Source organism: Medicago truncatula, chromosome 7 (assembly GCF_003473485.1).
Source record: "Medicago truncatula cultivar Jemalong A17 chromosome 7, MtrunA17r5.0-ANR, whole genome shotgun sequence".
Classification (NCBI taxonomy): domain Eukaryota; kingdom Viridiplantae; phylum Streptophyta; class Magnoliopsida; order Fabales; family Fabaceae; genus Medicago; species Medicago truncatula.
In genome coordinates this window covers 17688591-17705366 of record NC_053048.1, presented here as the reverse complement: position 1 = coordinate 17705366, position 16776 = coordinate 17688591, and the positions used below count along the sequence as shown (strand labels likewise).

General features: G+C 36.7%; 2 protein-coding genes and 1 non-coding gene across 3 annotated transcripts; all 3 read right to left on the bottom strand.

Moving 5' to 3' along the window:
- Positions 1 to 2048: 2048 nt before the first annotated feature.
- Positions 2049 to 2156, bottom strand: LOC112416834 (small nucleolar RNA R71). The gene has a single exon (XR_003007347.1). It is a non-coding gene; the product is annotated as a small nucleolar RNA R71 (small nucleolar RNA).
- Positions 2157 to 10303: 8147 nt separating this feature from the next.
- LOC112416624 (uncharacterized) lies at positions 10304 to 12155 on the bottom strand. Its single transcript, XM_024770883.2, has 5 exons — positions 11740 to 12155; positions 11528 to 11654; positions 11146 to 11436; positions 10923 to 11024; positions 10304 to 10822 (listed from the first exon to the last, which is right to left on the bottom strand). Exons 1-5 carry the CDS (start codon positions 12153 to 12155, stop codon positions 10304 to 10306), a joined length of 1455 nt encoding a protein of 484 aa, XP_024626651.2.
- Positions 12156 to 12308: 153 nt separating this feature from the next.
- Positions 12309 to 15840, bottom strand: LOC120576998 (uncharacterized). Its single transcript, XM_039827881.1, has 2 exons — positions 13232 to 15840; positions 12309 to 13137 (listed from the first exon to the last, which is right to left on the bottom strand). Exons 1-2 carry the CDS (start codon positions 15838 to 15840, stop codon positions 12309 to 12311), a joined length of 3438 nt encoding a protein of 1145 aa, XP_039683815.1.
- Positions 15841 to 16776: the final 936 nt, after the last annotated feature.

Below are 16776 nucleotides of genomic sequence, written 5' to 3'. Positions count from 1 at the left end.
ATCTATGATGTTGCTATGTTCTGAATTGGAATGAAATTAGGACTGGTTGAATGAATTGAGAAAGTTGTGTATGATTGTTGGAATGGGCTGAATTGATGTTGTTAATGCATATTTTGTGTTCCTTTCGATGCCTAGTTGTGTATAGGACCTGTAAACAATTGCTGGAAAACGTTTTGGGTGATCAGGGGATTAAAATTGGGTTTTTGGAGTGAAAGGAAGTTGATGAGTCATTTATTACCTATTTCTAGATATTATTTAGTTTAGTTTTAATTAGATTTTAGTTTATTTTATATTAATATTATTTCCTTTTTAAGATAGTTTACTACAAATTGCATTTTATTATATTTCGGGAATGAATATTGGATGGATTGAGTCTTGGAGCAAAAGAAAGGGACTTGGAGCTGATTCGGTACGAAAATACAAAGATTGGAAGACAAAATATGTCTCCCCTAAAGTCAGAAGCTTGGCACGGCCCGTGCTAGCATTGGCACGGCCGTGCCACCCTCCAGAGTTGCTTTTGCTGCTTTTGCTTAGATTTTAAGCTACTCTATTTTTAGCCCGAATGTAATTGCTTAGATTTTAAGTCGAAAGAATGCTATAAATAGAGTAGCCATCCATCACAAATAATCATCTTTTCTTGGAATACAATATGTGACAATTGTCTTTCTAATAAAAGTTCATTTTACTTTCTTTGTTATTTACTTTTATGTTTTCTCTCTTCTTCTCCTTGTCTACAATGAACGTCAGTGAGTAGACTTCTCTTGTCTTGGGATTGTTGGATAAGTCTAATGACATAATCCTAATCAAACCAAGCTTTAAACCTTAATCTTATGTAACCCTAATTCCTTATCTAAATTCACCGCTTTAACATGGATCAACCATTATCAAACTGTGGAAACGAAAGTGGAGGGTTTGATAATTGTTTATCCATCATCTCAAATATCAATTCATAAAACGAAAGTGGAGTTTTGATATTCGAACAAGTGAATTTAGACAAAGATTGTAAAGGCAGCGAAATAGTCTTTACAATCTTTGAGACATATAGTTTCGAACTTCAAGGATTCTAAATTGTGATCAAGTTAGCGAAATAGGCTCGGTTGCAACTTAGGACCAAAATCTAATAGTAATCAAGTCAGCGAAATAGGCTTGGTTGCTAGAGGAACAAAAGAGAAACTGTCTTGAGAAATTAGGTCTAACATAAAGTTATAAGTTTAATAGATTGGTTTGAGAAGGACTTGTCGTTAGGATGAACCAATAATCCCAAGGCTTTTATCTTTTCTTTTATTTTCTTGTAATTAAAAATCCAAACTTTTATCTAAAATTCTTTCATCTAATCATCATTAAAAGTTAATTGAATTCATAACTCCCTGTCGGAACGATACTCTATTTTTACTACTTCGATATAACCGTGCACTTGCGGTTTTATCTCATCAAGTTTTTGGCGCCGCTGCCGGGGAGTTATTGCAATTTGATTAATTTTTTTTTAACGATTAGACTGAAAAAAAATAAAAATTCTCTCTCTTTATTTATATTCTTTCTTCCTCTTTTTATTTCTTAGTTTTACCCGTTAACTTCTTGGGTTCTCATTCTTTTATGCGAAGAAACAAAAGTCTTGGTGAATTCGTTCCCGAGATCAAAAGATTCTTACATAAAAGAAGATAACAAACACATAATAATAACGATATGGTTGAGGAACATGCTCTCAAAGAGTATGCAATCACATCTTCTGATGAGCCATACGATGCTATTGTGTACCCAACGGTTGAGGGTAATAATTTTGAAATAAAACCTGCACTTATTTCCTTAGTGCAGCAGAATCAATTTTTCGGATCACCCACTGAGGATCCGAATTTTCATATTTCAACTTTTCTAAGACTCAGTGGAACTTTGAAGGCAAACCAAGAGGCCGTAAGGCTGCACCTCTTTCCTTTTTCCTCAAGGGATAGAGCTAGTGCTTGGTTTCATTCATTGACAATTGGTTCTATCACTTCATGGGACCAAATGAGGCGAGCTTTCCTTGCCCAATTCTTTCCCCTTTCTCAAACCGCTCAATTAAGGGTGAGGCTTTTTCAATACACTCAAAAAGATGGTGAATCTCTTTACGATGCGTGGGAGCGTTTCAAAGAAATGCTTAGGCTTTGCCCCCATCATGGTTTAGAGAAGTGGCTTATTATCCACACCTTTTATAATGGTCTTTCGTATACCACAAAAATTTATGTTGATGCAGCTGCAGGTGGAGCTTTGATGAATAAAACTTACACAGCAGCATATGATTTGATCGAGGGCATGGCACAAAACCACTATCAGTGGACAAGTGAGAGAGTCATCACTGCTTCTTCGCCCTCTAAAAAGGAGGCAAGTATGTACAAAATTTCCTCCCTTGATCATCTAACTGCTAAGGTTGACGCACTAAGACAAAAATTTGATACAATGAATACTAGTGCTGTCACACCTGCTCCTGTATCACCTCCTTGTGAAGTTTGTGGTGTATTTGGCCATATTGGCATTGATTGCCAACTAGGTAGTGTTGTTAGAGGTCCTGAGCAAGTAAATCAAAATCTTTTTGGACAACAAACAACACCACCCAGTTATGCAAATGTTATACCCTGATTTTGGACCTAAAAATACTCGTTCAAATTTCTTTTCTAACACTGATATCTGTCAATTTACTGTTGTTTTACTCCGAACCTTTACTCTCTTCATTTGCATATTTTACTGTCTTTTCTTGCATTACGAGTCATTTGAAAACTCTCTGAATCATTGCATTACTTTTCTTGCATTTTATTTCAAAAAATCATACAAAAGGGTATTTTGGTCATTTCCTGCAGTGGAACCCATTTTAGTCCCTGTGTTTGCCTCTGAGTCTTTTCAACCTGTCTGTACAAATCATTGTTGAGTCTTTGTTTAAAAATCATTTCAAAAATTGCATCTGAGTCAGTTTGAGTCAGTTTAGTCCCTAGGGGCATTTTGGTCTTTTCCTGTCAAAATTTCGACAGGGAGGTATTTTAAAATACCTCATGTCAGTAATTGGTTCGTTTTAGTCCTTTGATTGATTTTATTTTTGGTTTCACTTGACGTTTTTTTCAAAATTACCAATTTTAGTCCAATTTTATTTTAATTACATTTTTGGTCCAAAACTTTTTTAAATTGCACTTTTTAGTCTTTTTTTTATTATTATTATATGCTGCCCAGTCCTTCAAATCTTTTTTTTTTGCAGAAAGGTCCAATTACAGGTGTCCCTCTTTCATTGGGTCTCAAGCACACTTGGCAGCCTATAAAAGGTGCAATCACTGTACAAGTCAGAATCAGATCCATTCATTCCACACCACATCACCAAAACAAAATCAGTTTTTCTCTCTCTTGTCAATTAGATCAAAACTCAGAAATCACCAAGAACACCAAGAACAATCTCAAACCCTAGATTTCCAGATTCATCAAAAGTCATCAAATTCATCATTTCTTTCTGTGATTCTCAGAGATTCTTTGCGAATCTTCATCATCGAATCAATTCCTTCGCAATTCCAGTGCGAATTCATCACCATTGGCGACGAATTCAAGCACGATCACGAAGGATCCGAAAGCTTGAGAAGAAGAGGAAAAGAAGCAGATTCGAACCGGCGAGGAAGAAGAAGAGCATCACCGATTTATTTTCGGTTTCAAAGCCAGAAATCAACAAACAAAAATCAAGTTCAAGTGTTTCCGAAGATCTTCGTTCAAAAGATCCAACCGAAAAATCACAGGTAAACTCAAAACTTCATCATTTTCCTTTCAAAACGTCAACGAAGACGAATCGATGTAAATCCTCAAAAGTTTCAAACGATTTCTTTCAAAAATTCGAAAACCTAAAAACATATTTTCAAAACCGTAACACAAAAATGTAGATCTACATCGATTCAAAGCTTGTATGCAATTTCTGGTGTTAGATTCGTGTTTAGAATGAAGAGACGAGTGGGAAGGCATAAAAATTTTTGAGTTCTGGAAACTAGGTCACCGGAAAGTTCATGATCTCGCCGGAGAAGATGAAGTTTCCAGCGGACCTTCAAGGTCTCCGCCGTCACTTCATCCTCACCGGTGGTGAGTTCTAGAGAGAGGTGAGAAGGTTAGAGAGAGAACGAGCGAGAGAACGAGCAGGTTAGAGAGAGAAAGAAGGAAGGGAAATGAATTGGACCAGAGTCCATGTGCTTTTATAGGCGCTTAGACCGGTCCGGTTCATCTCCGGTTCGCCTTCCTTCATCCTGAGCGTTGGATCTAGGGTTTCCCTCCCTGGATCAATCCAATGCTCCCTGTGAGTCCGGATCCTTTGGTTTTGAGTTGGGCCTGTTTCCTTTGGGTTTAGGTATTTTCTTGCTATGCGCACCTCCTGTTTTTGCTATGTGAACCTCCTGTTTGCTCTTATTTTCTCATAAAAATTCCTAAAAAATTTCTGTGTGTTTCTTGATATGTTTCTTATACTTTTGTGATGCTTTTTACATGTTAAAAAATGATAAAAATATAGGTGTTATTTTCTTGATTAATTTGTTCTTTTTGGCTTAATTTTGTGAATTTCTTGCCATATTTTTCTTCATAAACTTTGGCACATGTTATGAGCAATTAGTATGCAATTTTATGTTAAATGTGATGTTGATTTTATGATTGTGCTACTGTTTTGGTATGATTTGTGTGTTTCTTGCATTTCAAGCAACTTTTCTTCTCATTATGTCTTGGTTATTCTTATCATTTCTTTGTTATTTCATTTCATATTCAATTGATTGCTTTTTCCTATCACTCATGTTATATTTTTCATCTTGTTTTGCTAACATTGTTGACTCATGTTTCACTCATCTCATAGCATCTTACCACTTCATTCTCATTTCTATTAGATTAGGTTTTATTTCTTGCAATTTATTTATTTTTATTTCCAATGGTTATGTAATATTTTAGGCTAGTTTAAATTCATCTTTTAAATCCTTGCAAGACCATAGCATGTATTTAGGACTCGATGTAAAGGACTATGGACACTATAAGTGATGTACACCGACACATGCACACACCCCACATGGATATTCTAGATGCATGATTAGGGGATGTATGCTTAGATGTATGCTTAGGTTTTATAACACTTAGACAAAAATCATTTTCCCAAAAAATGCGAATAACCTCACTTGAAAACCTTTTTCCAAAATAGGAGTCAAAACTCCTCATTTTCCTTTTATTTTCTTAAGTAAAAATCTTAATGAATTTTAATCATACTTAGACTTTATTTTGCAAAATAGCTAATTCCACCTCACATTTTCCAAATCTCATGCCCTTGAGGCCTCTCATCTCCATTCTTCAAAATTCCTCTTTTTCTTTTCAAACTTAAAATCAACCAATAAAAACAAAAAAAAAACAATTTTCGAGAATGAACTACGTTTGGTTTTGATCCCTTAAAAGGGTACGTAGGCAATGAGTCAAAACTCCTCCAAGCCAAATAAAATAAAATCTCAATCATCTTTTCTCCCCCCATTCTTCACTCAAATAAAACTTCTTTTTCAATAAGTAGGCAATAAAAGTAAAGCGTAGAAATAAACTTAGGAGAACGGTTCTTATGGAATACCATAATCGTTTCGGGTGCCTAACACCTTCCCGTAGTGAAAACGACCCCCGAACTTAGACTCTAAGGGTTTTTTCTCAATTTTGCCCTTCCCAAGAAAAAATAGAGAATATCAAAGATTGAAAGGTTCAAGCCTAATTAATGACTTGACACCCGAAAATCGTGATAACAGCAAACAACCAAAGAGTCCCTCAAAAATCCAGCTTGGAACTTTTAATGGAAAATTATGTTATAAATCAATCCAAGCAACTCCAAGAGCTTAAAAACCAAACTGAATTTTTGAATGACTCTCTTGCCAAAATCACATCCAAGGTAGACTCCATAGCAACTCACGATAAGATACTTGAAACCCAAATCTCTCAAGTGGCCCAACACATGACTGCTTCCTCTCGAACCACCGGGATCTTCCCAGGTCAAACTGAAACCAATCACAAAGGCCATATAAGTTCTATTACTCTTAGGGATGGTAACCAATTAAAGGACCCCGTTGTGAAAATTAAGAAGAATGAGGGAGAGATAGGAAGTGATGAGCCTCAAAGTGAGAAAACTATAGGAGAGAATGAAAAGCCATTTGTTTCACCACCTCATGAGCCTAAAAATCCATTAGCACAAGGTTTTGTCAAATCCAAGTTAGATGACTAATTTAGATTTTTTATTGAAATACTTCCAAACAAATTGCCATCTAAACTTAAGAATCCAGAAAGTTTTCCCATACCTTGTGCCATAGGATCCGAAAGCATTGAGAAAGCCATGTGTGATTTGGGAGAGAATGTCAGGTTGACGCCGTTATCCCTTTCGGAAAGATTGGGTATAGGGTAGAGAAACCTCTTCATTGTCAAGCTAATGACTTTAAACGAGCGCTTTGTGGGAGGCAACCCACGGGTTTAATTGCTTTTATTTTTGTTTGTTTTGTGTTGTTTTAATTTGTTTTGTAGGTATTTGTCCAAATATGATGCGAAAAATGAAGAAAATTGAGCCTTGCATGTCCAGAAGCTTGGCACGGCCAGTGCCAGTGATGGCACGGGCGTGCCTGTAACCTAGCCATACTTCACCAACTTTCAGAGAGTTGGCACGGCCCGTGCCTGTAGTGGCACGGCCATGCCATGGTCCCAGACCCTCTTTTACCATTTTTTTTTTCACTTTTCTCCTTCTTCCTTCATTCTCAAACACCAACTTCCCTCATCCTTCAACTTCCCTCTCTAAACCTCCATAACATCAACATTTAAACCTCCATATCTATCTCCATTCATCATTCCAAACATTTACCACCAATCAAAACCAACATTCATCCATTTAAACACCAAATTCTACACCATTTAACCCTAACCCAAAAACCAAAAAAAAAATCTTCACCAATCTCCATCATTAAACTCATCAACCTCGCTTAAACCCCAACCCATCACTAAACCAACCTTACCAAACCCTAACCTTCCCTAAAACCCAAACCAAGTCAACTAGGTCAATGGCATCAAAAAGGTAAGGAGATTGAAAGCTCTAGAAGTGGTGCAACGAAAAAGCAAGCAATAGTCAAGAACCATGGCATCAATTTTAAAGATGACAAGCAAAGGAGTAGGTCTAAAGTTCTTATCTCTCAATCTATTTATGCTTGTAGATACACTGATAATAATGCTATGGATAGACTAGGAAAGAGGTAGGGAATGATGAGGACTGATGAGCTATTTATGTTATGAGACATGCTTTATAACCACCATGTTAACATTTGCTATTATTTGCTTGATTATCTTGTTTCATTTGATAATATAATGGTAGGTGGAATCATCACTTTTATTGCTAAGAAGTTTGGGGTGAGTGTGAATCAAGGGATCAAGAGGAAAGAGGAGAACTATTATCTAAACTTATATACTCTCACTACTTTGTCATTCCTTAAAGCCCATGACCCTACTCACAATTACCAATATGAATGGAGAATCATTAGAGCTAATTGGTACTAACCCACAGGTACAAGATGATGGTGATGATGATGGTGGTGATGAAGAGGAGGTAGGTGCACAACACCATGAACAAAAAGCCGGTGGAAACTATAATGATGAACGGTGGGCATGGATGCAAACCAAAGTTCAAAGAACATGCACCAAGCAACAAAGACAAGGTGTTGAAATGATCGGGCTAAGAAACGATGTCCTAAGGGGCAATCAAATGAATGAATAAAACAATCAAATGTTCCGATACATGATGCAACACCTTCACCTCCAAGGTCCACCTTATGGACTACAATAAAATTGTGAGCTCTCTTCTTCCTCTACTCTTCTCTACTTCTCTTCTTTCTTCTTCATCATCTTCTTCTTCTTCTTCTTCTTCTTTTTCTTCTTCTTCTTTTAAATCATTGAGGACAATGCTTCTCCTAAGTGTGGGGGGAGCCTAATAAAGTATCTTTAGTCGTAGTGTTTCCAAACTCCCTTGAACTTTATTCTTTTGTTTTTGTTTTATTGTAAAAGGCATAAATAAGCAGCTTGTTTTTATTGTTTTATTATGACATAATTTTTTGTTGTCTCTTCAATGGTCGTTTCTTGTACATGAAAGTGATTTCTTGTGTTATAAGTATTCTTGCTATACCCACGTCAAGTTTTATTGTGAAATTAATTCTCCAATGAGAAAAGCACCTAGTTGCAATCCTTGAGTAAGTGTATGAGTAGGTATTTTAAGGAACACGTTCTAGCTTTAATCGTAACCTGGACCCTTAAAAATCTTCAGAGTAAAAGTAGTATAAGTTTGTGTGGGAATAATTCTAATGTGATGAAATGTGTAAACCGAAATGGGGCAGAAGGATATCACCACACGTGGAGGAAAGGATACCCTCTCACTGACTTCCTAAATGTGGTGATGACTTCTCAAACAAATTGTGCTTGAATTAAACCCTCTAAAAAGAGGAACTTCCTAAGTGAAGTAAACAAGTTGTAGCACTACTTAGGGTGATTATAGAAACTTGGAGGAAAGGATACCCTCTCACGGACTTCCAATGTGAAATGATAGCCCCTAGGCATCTACAAGCCCCCAAATGTATAAATTCATCAAATCTATCTTAACTCTCCCACTTCTCTTATATGAAATGAAGAAAAGATTTTTCTCGGTCATTTTAGTGTTAAGGTTAGAACCTGTTCCTCATAATATCTATCTTATACAGGAGCAAGAAAAGGGTTGGACTACACACACACACTCACTTGAGACTTCTTGTTGGGTTGAATAGGTTTACAAGGAATACTTGAAGTTGTGATCAATGTACATTGAAATGAAACCTTGAGGGAGACATAAGCTTCTATTTAAAGTGTCATATTTTAATCCTTTTTGTTGCTGCCATGTCTATGCCTTTTGCTTGAGGACAAGCAAAGATTCAAGTGTGGGGGAGTTTGATGAGTCATTTATTACCTATTTCTAGATATTATTTAGTTTAGTTTTAATTAGATTTTAGTTTATTTTATATTAATATTATTTCCTTTTTAAGATAGTTTACTACAAATTGCATTTTATTATATTTCAGGAATGAATATTGGATGGATTGAGTCTTGGAGCAAAAGAAAGGGACTTGGAGCTGATTCGGTACGAAAATACAAAGATTGGATGACAAAATATGTCTCCCCTAAAGTCAGAAGCTTGGCACGGCCCGTGCTAGCATTGGCACGGCCGTGCCACCCTCCAGAGTTGCTTTTGCTTAGATTTTAAGCTACTCTATTTTTAGCCCAAATGTAATTGCTTAGATTTTAAGTCGAAAGAATGCTATAAATAGAGTAGCCATCCATCACAAATAATCATCTTTTCTTGGAATACAATATGTGACAATTGTCTTTCTAATAAAAGTTCATTTTACTTTCTTTGTTATTTACTTTTATGTTTTCTCTCTTCTTCTCCTTGTCTACAATGAACGTCAGTGAGTAGACTTCTCTTGTCTTGGGATTGTTGGATAAGTCTAATGACATAATCCTAATCAAACCAAGCTTTAAACCTTAATCTTATGTAACCCTAATTCGTTATCTAAATTCACCGCTTTAACATGGATCAACCACTACAAGAAACACTGCCTTTTGCCAAGGGCAAAATCCCTGTCAAAAGGACAAAATCCCTGGCAAACGGGACATTTGTGAGGGAAAAAACGAGGGGCAGTTGGCCTGGCAATGGCGCTCATCGCAAACACTTTGCCAGGGGCTACATCCCTGGCAGAAAAACGAGGGGCTGAACCCCTGGGAAAAAGCCATGCTTTCCCCCTGGCAGAACCCCTGGCATGTTCCCTCACTTTCGTCCTGCACCTCTGACTACGACTGACCTCTGACTGCAGCGGCTCTGTCTGAAGTGACAAGTGACAACAGCAAAAAACGAGGGACATGCGAGGGGTTTAACCCCTGGCAAATGTCCTTATTTTTAAAAAAAAAATATTATTTTTATGAAAACGAATTTTTTTTATTAATTAATAAAATATATTTAAATTAATTTAAAAATCAATTTTTTTTAAAAAAATTGTTAAAAAATCAATTTAATTAAAAAATATATATTTAAAAAAATTAATTTTTTTTTAAAACACAATTAAATGCATATAAATAAAGTTTAATCACACAAACACTATATAAGTCTAATTAAAATGCATGAAATAGAAAGTGTACTTATTAATATTACAAACCGTGCAGGAAAATAAATATTGTGCCGGGAAGCATGGAAAACCTCCCATAATCATACAAACCATAACATAATAGTAAAGAAAACACACAACAAGCATAATAAGCATCAATCATCCATCTCGAGGTCGTCATCATCATCCTCTTCGCCCTCACCATACACTTCATAGGGGTCGTCCGCATCATCATCACACACTGGAGGAGCCCTCACACTCTCTCGGCTTCCACTCTGCTGCCGAACACCTTGCTCATTCATATTCCAGCCTTGCTCTTGCCTAAATGTGTCCAACTGAGAGTCTAGGAATTCTCGTTGCTTCCTAACCACCTCATGGATCAGGTCCTGTTGGGTCTGCATATGGGCAGCAAGCTGTTCTTGAGTCAACCTAGTGATCAGATCCCGCATTTCTGGAGTGAGCTCAGGTTGCCGAGAAGAGCCCTCCCCAGCATTAAGGGTCAACTTTAGAGTGGTAGCAACACCCTTGCGGTAGTTTCCAGCTAAGTTTCCTGCACCGTACAATCGCCCCTTCTTCTTCTCACCAGCAACTTTCGTCCATGCACGAAGTGTGAGAGCATCATCAACAGAGCATCCACGGGAGAGCGCCTCCGATAGCTGACGATCATACTCCTCCTAAAATAAATAAGAATAAAATAGTTAAAGATAAATAAACATTAACAAAAAATTATAACCACTAATAAAATTAATTAAAATACACTTATGTAACAATTACCTGGCATATCTTGGAGCGATCATCAACATACTGGCCTGATCGATATGTGTGGGTCTTCTTGTGGAGCTCATTTATGTATGGCTCCCTACCCAGCTTCTTTGCCTAATTGACAAGAAACACGATTATTAAGTAGTTAGTAAAACATTAAACTATATTTAACCACAAAATATTTAAAAACATACATTCTATAAAATTAATTAACAGAGTTATTATTTTTAATTACCAGTCGACGGGCATGCTCTGCTGTGCTTATGCAGCCTCCCGTATGGATGCATCCCCCTTTCTCTGATGCTCTGTTCTTCTTTGCCTTATCTGATTTCGTCTTAAACTCTGGACTCCCCCAATAGTCCACCAACTGCCTCATAAGTGGCTCCCCGATCCAGTAGGGCCTCTTTCCAGCAGTCTCGTGACGAAGTCGGACATGTCGCAACATGTCGGAGAGGCGGGCAGAAGCTCTAATGTGAAAGTTCCTCCTTATCTGAGCATAGTACCTGGGGTTCCAGGTACACTTCATCTGCATATTTGTTAACATATTTTAGGAAATTAGTAAATTATAACATATGTGCAGATAAGTTAAAATATATTATGATAAGTATTAATGTAACCTCAAAAAGACCAAACCATGCATCCTTTTCATCATCTGGGATATCACCATAAGTCTTCCAAAATCCATGAAACCTTCCCTGGATGATGTCTCTAATGGCACTGGCGGCTGGCTTGCAGGGCATGAAACTACAAACAATGAAAACTCATATAGTTAAACATTACATAAATTTATAACAATATACATATTGAACAAAAATACATAAAGACTTACGAGTTCCCGCTAGGCACAATGATGTAACGCTCTTGTTCATCTTGCGGATAATCTGCCATCTCCTCATCATCATCATCAGCACCCTGTTGGGGTTGGGGTTGGGGTTGGGGCGGGGGTTGTTGATGTTGGGGTGGTGGGGGTTGTTGATGTTGAGGGATCATAAAGCCGGTCTGCCCATGAGGAAATGTTGGTGGAGGAGGCAACTGGTAACCTGTAGGGAGGATAAAACCAACAGGTGCAACAACACCAGACCCTCCACCGGGTGCAGCAGCACTAACTTGGGATGACCCAGTCGATCCCTGGCTAGAAGAAGAGGGTGGTCTGGGAAAGGGAGTCAATGTGGCAAGTGTGGCTGGATCCGCAATGTGTGTTCTGGGGTCCTTGCTCTTGCCTTTCTCTTTTTCTTTCGGAGGCATTGTGAATCTGTTAAATAACAAAAAAAACGATATTGTAAAGGACTCAAATATATATACATCATTAAACAAGCGATATCTTCATTCAAACTCAAATGTATTCAAGATTACAATAAATTCAAATTCAATCATTACAAGGGTGGATAACAATATACTTCAAGTGTTGTTATCAGACGCATAGTTATATTCATCTACATCACCATCATCAACTTGATTGTCTTGCTGGTTCCCTTCATTATTATCATCAACAACGTCTTCATTCTCATCTTCAACTTCATCACGCATCTCCAAAATAGAAGGATCAACCTGATCCCCTTCAACTTGAGAGTCTTGCCAACTTGTAACTTGATCTACTTCAATTATCTCATTTACATGTGTCATATCATCGGCTTGGTAAGCAACTTCTTCGTTTGTTTCTTCAGTCTCGATGCGGCCCCTCGGTTTTGTTTTGATTGCAACAGACCAACCTCGTTTGCGTGGTAGAGTTGGGGGATAAGGAACATAGTACACTTGCCTAACATTGTGTGCCATGATAAACGGGTCATATTCTTTATATTTTTTGTCGACTCGAATGTCAACAGTGTTGCATAATTTATTAATTTTAGTCCATCTAGGCGAGGGATCAAACCAGTCACAATAAAACAACACCACTTTATTGTCATTATATGAAAGCTCATAAATGTGTTTGATCACGCCATAGAAATCATCTTCACCTCCATCTGTAACTCCTTTTACATAAACACCACTATTAATAGTCTTTTTGCCTTCCGTCCAAGAGTGGGTATGAAATTTATATCCATTCACGAAGTAGGTGTGAAATTCATTGGCACATTGTAAAGGACCCTGAGATAATTGCCGTAAACGGATGACCTCATCAGTTGGCTCGGCATTATACACTCTTTGTTTAAACCAAGCTGGAAAATATTCATGTATCGAACCAACTGTCGATCCTTCACCAAACTCCGCATAAAAAGCAATAAATTCCCTAAAAAGCAATAAATTCAATACGAAGTTGTTAATCGCGTTAAAACTTATTGTTATATGGACTAGTAAAAATGGGTAGGAATAGATTTACTTACTCAAGGTATGGTTTAACTTCCGCACAATTAATCAAAACATGAACATGAGCAGACCGCATCTCTTTCTGATCTACCATCCAATATTGAAGCACCTTGCCCGCGTGTCGACCATGAAGATTGAATACGGATAAGGTTGACGGATCCCGAAAATCGTTAACCTCAACTTCATTTCTTGTATTTGATGGAGTAAGTAGACGATCAACGAAATAATGGCCGATAAAGTATGTGGTTTCCTTGGCTGTGTAAATAGCAACAATTGATCCTTCCACTTTGGCCATATTTTTAACTGCTCGTTTTGAGTCACCCATGAATCTTTCAAAAGGGTACATCCACCTATATTGAACAGGTCCGCCAAGTATAGCTTCATATGCCAGATGCACAGGAAGATGTTCCATAGAGTCAAAGAAACCTGGTGGAAAAATTTGCTCCAACTGACAGATAATGATTGGCATATTCTTCTCCATTTTCTCAAGTTCATCAACTGTCAAGGTTGAAGCGCACAAATTTTTAAAAAATTGACTAATCTCAATAAGTGGATCTAGCACATGTTTGGGCAATGAACTAAATGCAATTGGGATAAAGTTCTCCATGAAAATGTGAGAGTCATGACTTTTCATCCCATGCAACCTTCCCGTGTTGACATCGGCACACCTGCCTATGTTAGAAGAATATCCATCGGGCATTCTCAAATCCTTCAACCATTGACACACTAATTTCGCTTCTTGGGCAGATAGGCTGTAGTTGGCTTTCGGTTTCAACAACTTCCCATTCGGTTGAGGTTTCAACTCCAAATCCTTTCTTTTGCAATATATTTGTAAGTCTTTTCTAGCCTTCTCATTGTCTTTTGTTTTGCCTTTGACATCCATCACTGTGTTAAATATGTTGTCAAAGACATTCTTCTCAATGTGCATTACATCAAGATTATGTCTGAGCAAGTTATCTTTCCAATATGGGAGGTCCCAAAATATACTCCTTTTAGTCCAGTGGTGGTCTACTCCGTATCTTGGTATTGGGACAGCTCGACCATAATCAGTGACTTTTGGATAATCACAAACTCTTGTCCACACTTCTTCTGATGTAATCTTAGGTGGAGGACCAACAAAAACTCTCTCATCCTTCTTGAAACCATTCTTAAGTCTTCTAAATGGGTGATTATGAGGCAAGAACGGACGATGACAGTCAAACCACGAACTCTTCCCTCCACTTTCCAAAGTAAATGCCTTTGTATTTTCCATACAATGTGGACATGCAAATCTACCATGGGTACTCCAACCGGACAACATGCCATAAGCGGGAAAATCATTAATGGTCCACATCAAAGCTGCTCTCAACTTGAAATTTTGTTTTCTAGAAATATCATATGTCAATTCTCCAGCCCACAACCTCTTCAAATCATCAATTAACGGTTGTAGAAACACGTCTATGCCTGCTTTAGGGTTATCTGGTCCTGGTACAATACAACTCAAAAACAAGTATGGTTTTGTCATGCACATTTCAGGAGGGAGATTATACGGGGTTACAATGATTGGCCAACAAGAATATGGTTTTGCTGAGGATTGGACATATGGCTGAAAACCGTCAGAGCATAATCCAAGTCTCACATTCCGTGGATTTGCTGCAAAATCAGGATGTACTCGATCAAAGTGTTTCCACGCTTCACCGTCAGAAGGATGTCGCATCACTCCGGGAATTCCATTTGAATGATGCCACGTCATTTGACTAGCAGTTTTCATCGATGCAAACAGTCTTTGTAATCTTGGTATTATTGGCAAGTAAAACATTGACTTAACCGCAACTCGTTTCTGCTTGCTAATACCGTACCTCGGGCTTTGACAAAATTTACATTCCTCCAATGCTCCATCATTTATCCCAAACTCATTGTCATAAAACAACATGCATCCATTTCTACAACAATCAATCTTTTTAACTGATAATCCCAACTTCATCACCAACCTCTTCGCAGCATGATAATTCATTGGCAGATTATCTTTGAACGGAGTCACGGCCTTCAACATCTTCGTAATATCATCCATACCATCATCAGGATTAAGATAATTCGACTTATGAGATAAAAGCCACACACACATAGATAGCTTAGAGTGCGAAGACCCTTCATACAAAGGTGTATTACTTTCACTCAACAATCGGTAAAATCTTTGCGCCTTCTCATTCGGGGGTTGTTCCTCTTCATCATCTTCAACATCTTCACCGTAAGACAATTCCACCCCTAAAGCGTCCGCAACCATATCATCCATCATGTTGAATTGTTCTGTGTTGACATCTTCATTGTATTCCACATTTGTTTCCACATTTGTTCCACCATGGCTAGTAGAAGCTTGTGCATTGACCCCTACCCCAAAATTCTGAAACATTTCACCATTATATGTCCAAACCCAATAATTAGGCATAAAACCAACTTTTTTTAGGTGTTTCTTCACATCCCCAGGATCGGTAATTATATGTCTGCACCTACATTTTAGACACGGACATCTAATTCCTCCCTCATCTCTACAGATTTCTTGCTCCCATGCCCATGAAATAAATCCGTCAACTCCTTCGACAAATTGCGGTTTTAGTCCAGTTCTTCCCGGAAACGTCCTATCGTACATCCAACGACGATAATATTCATAATACTCTATCTTCTACACGTTCCGCAACTTCATTGACATATTCCACGTCAAAAATAAATTTTTACTCAACGGAGATAAAATATAAGTTTACGCGCAACTTCATTGACATATTCCGTAACTAACATTACGCGCAAAAAAAAATCCCGCTCAAACAATAAAATATAAGTTTACGCGCAAACAAATTAAACTTTTAACTCGCAAACATATAATAATTAATTAGTAAATAATTGTAACATAGTTTTAATTTTGATCGATAAACAACTTTCTTGTACTATACTATTTTTTAGTCCCTCCTTTTTAAACAATATGCATTATTATATTATATTATTTTATTTTATAAAAATAATAATCATAAAATTTTAGACACGAAAATGAAACATATTTTAACTTATTAAAAAAAACAGATGTTAACAAAGTTTTAATTTAAAAAAAAAACTGATTTTTAACTCTATTTTAATAAATTGTTTTCCAACAATAGAACTTTTTAGTATAGTATTTTTTATTAAGCATTTTTATTTTCCTACGCTTTCATTAGTTTTAATTTATAAAAATAATAATTATAACATAATTATAATTTAAATATAAAAACAGATTTTTAAATATAAAAACAGATTTTAATTTATTAAAAAACAGCATTAGGTTTAATAATCTATTTTTATATTTAAATTATAATTATGTTATAATTTAAAAACTGGTTTTAATATGGCATTAACTAAACTAAAATATCTTTATAAAAACTAGGTATTAAAAATTTAAAAAACATAAATTTTAATAACAGATTTAGTTTAACTAACAATTTAACTTTTAAAACAATATTCCCTAATTTTGTTATTTTAAAACAGTACTGAAATGTACACTTGCCTAAAATTAATTAAACTAGTCCTATTTTCTTTCCTATTTTTCTTTAAAACAATT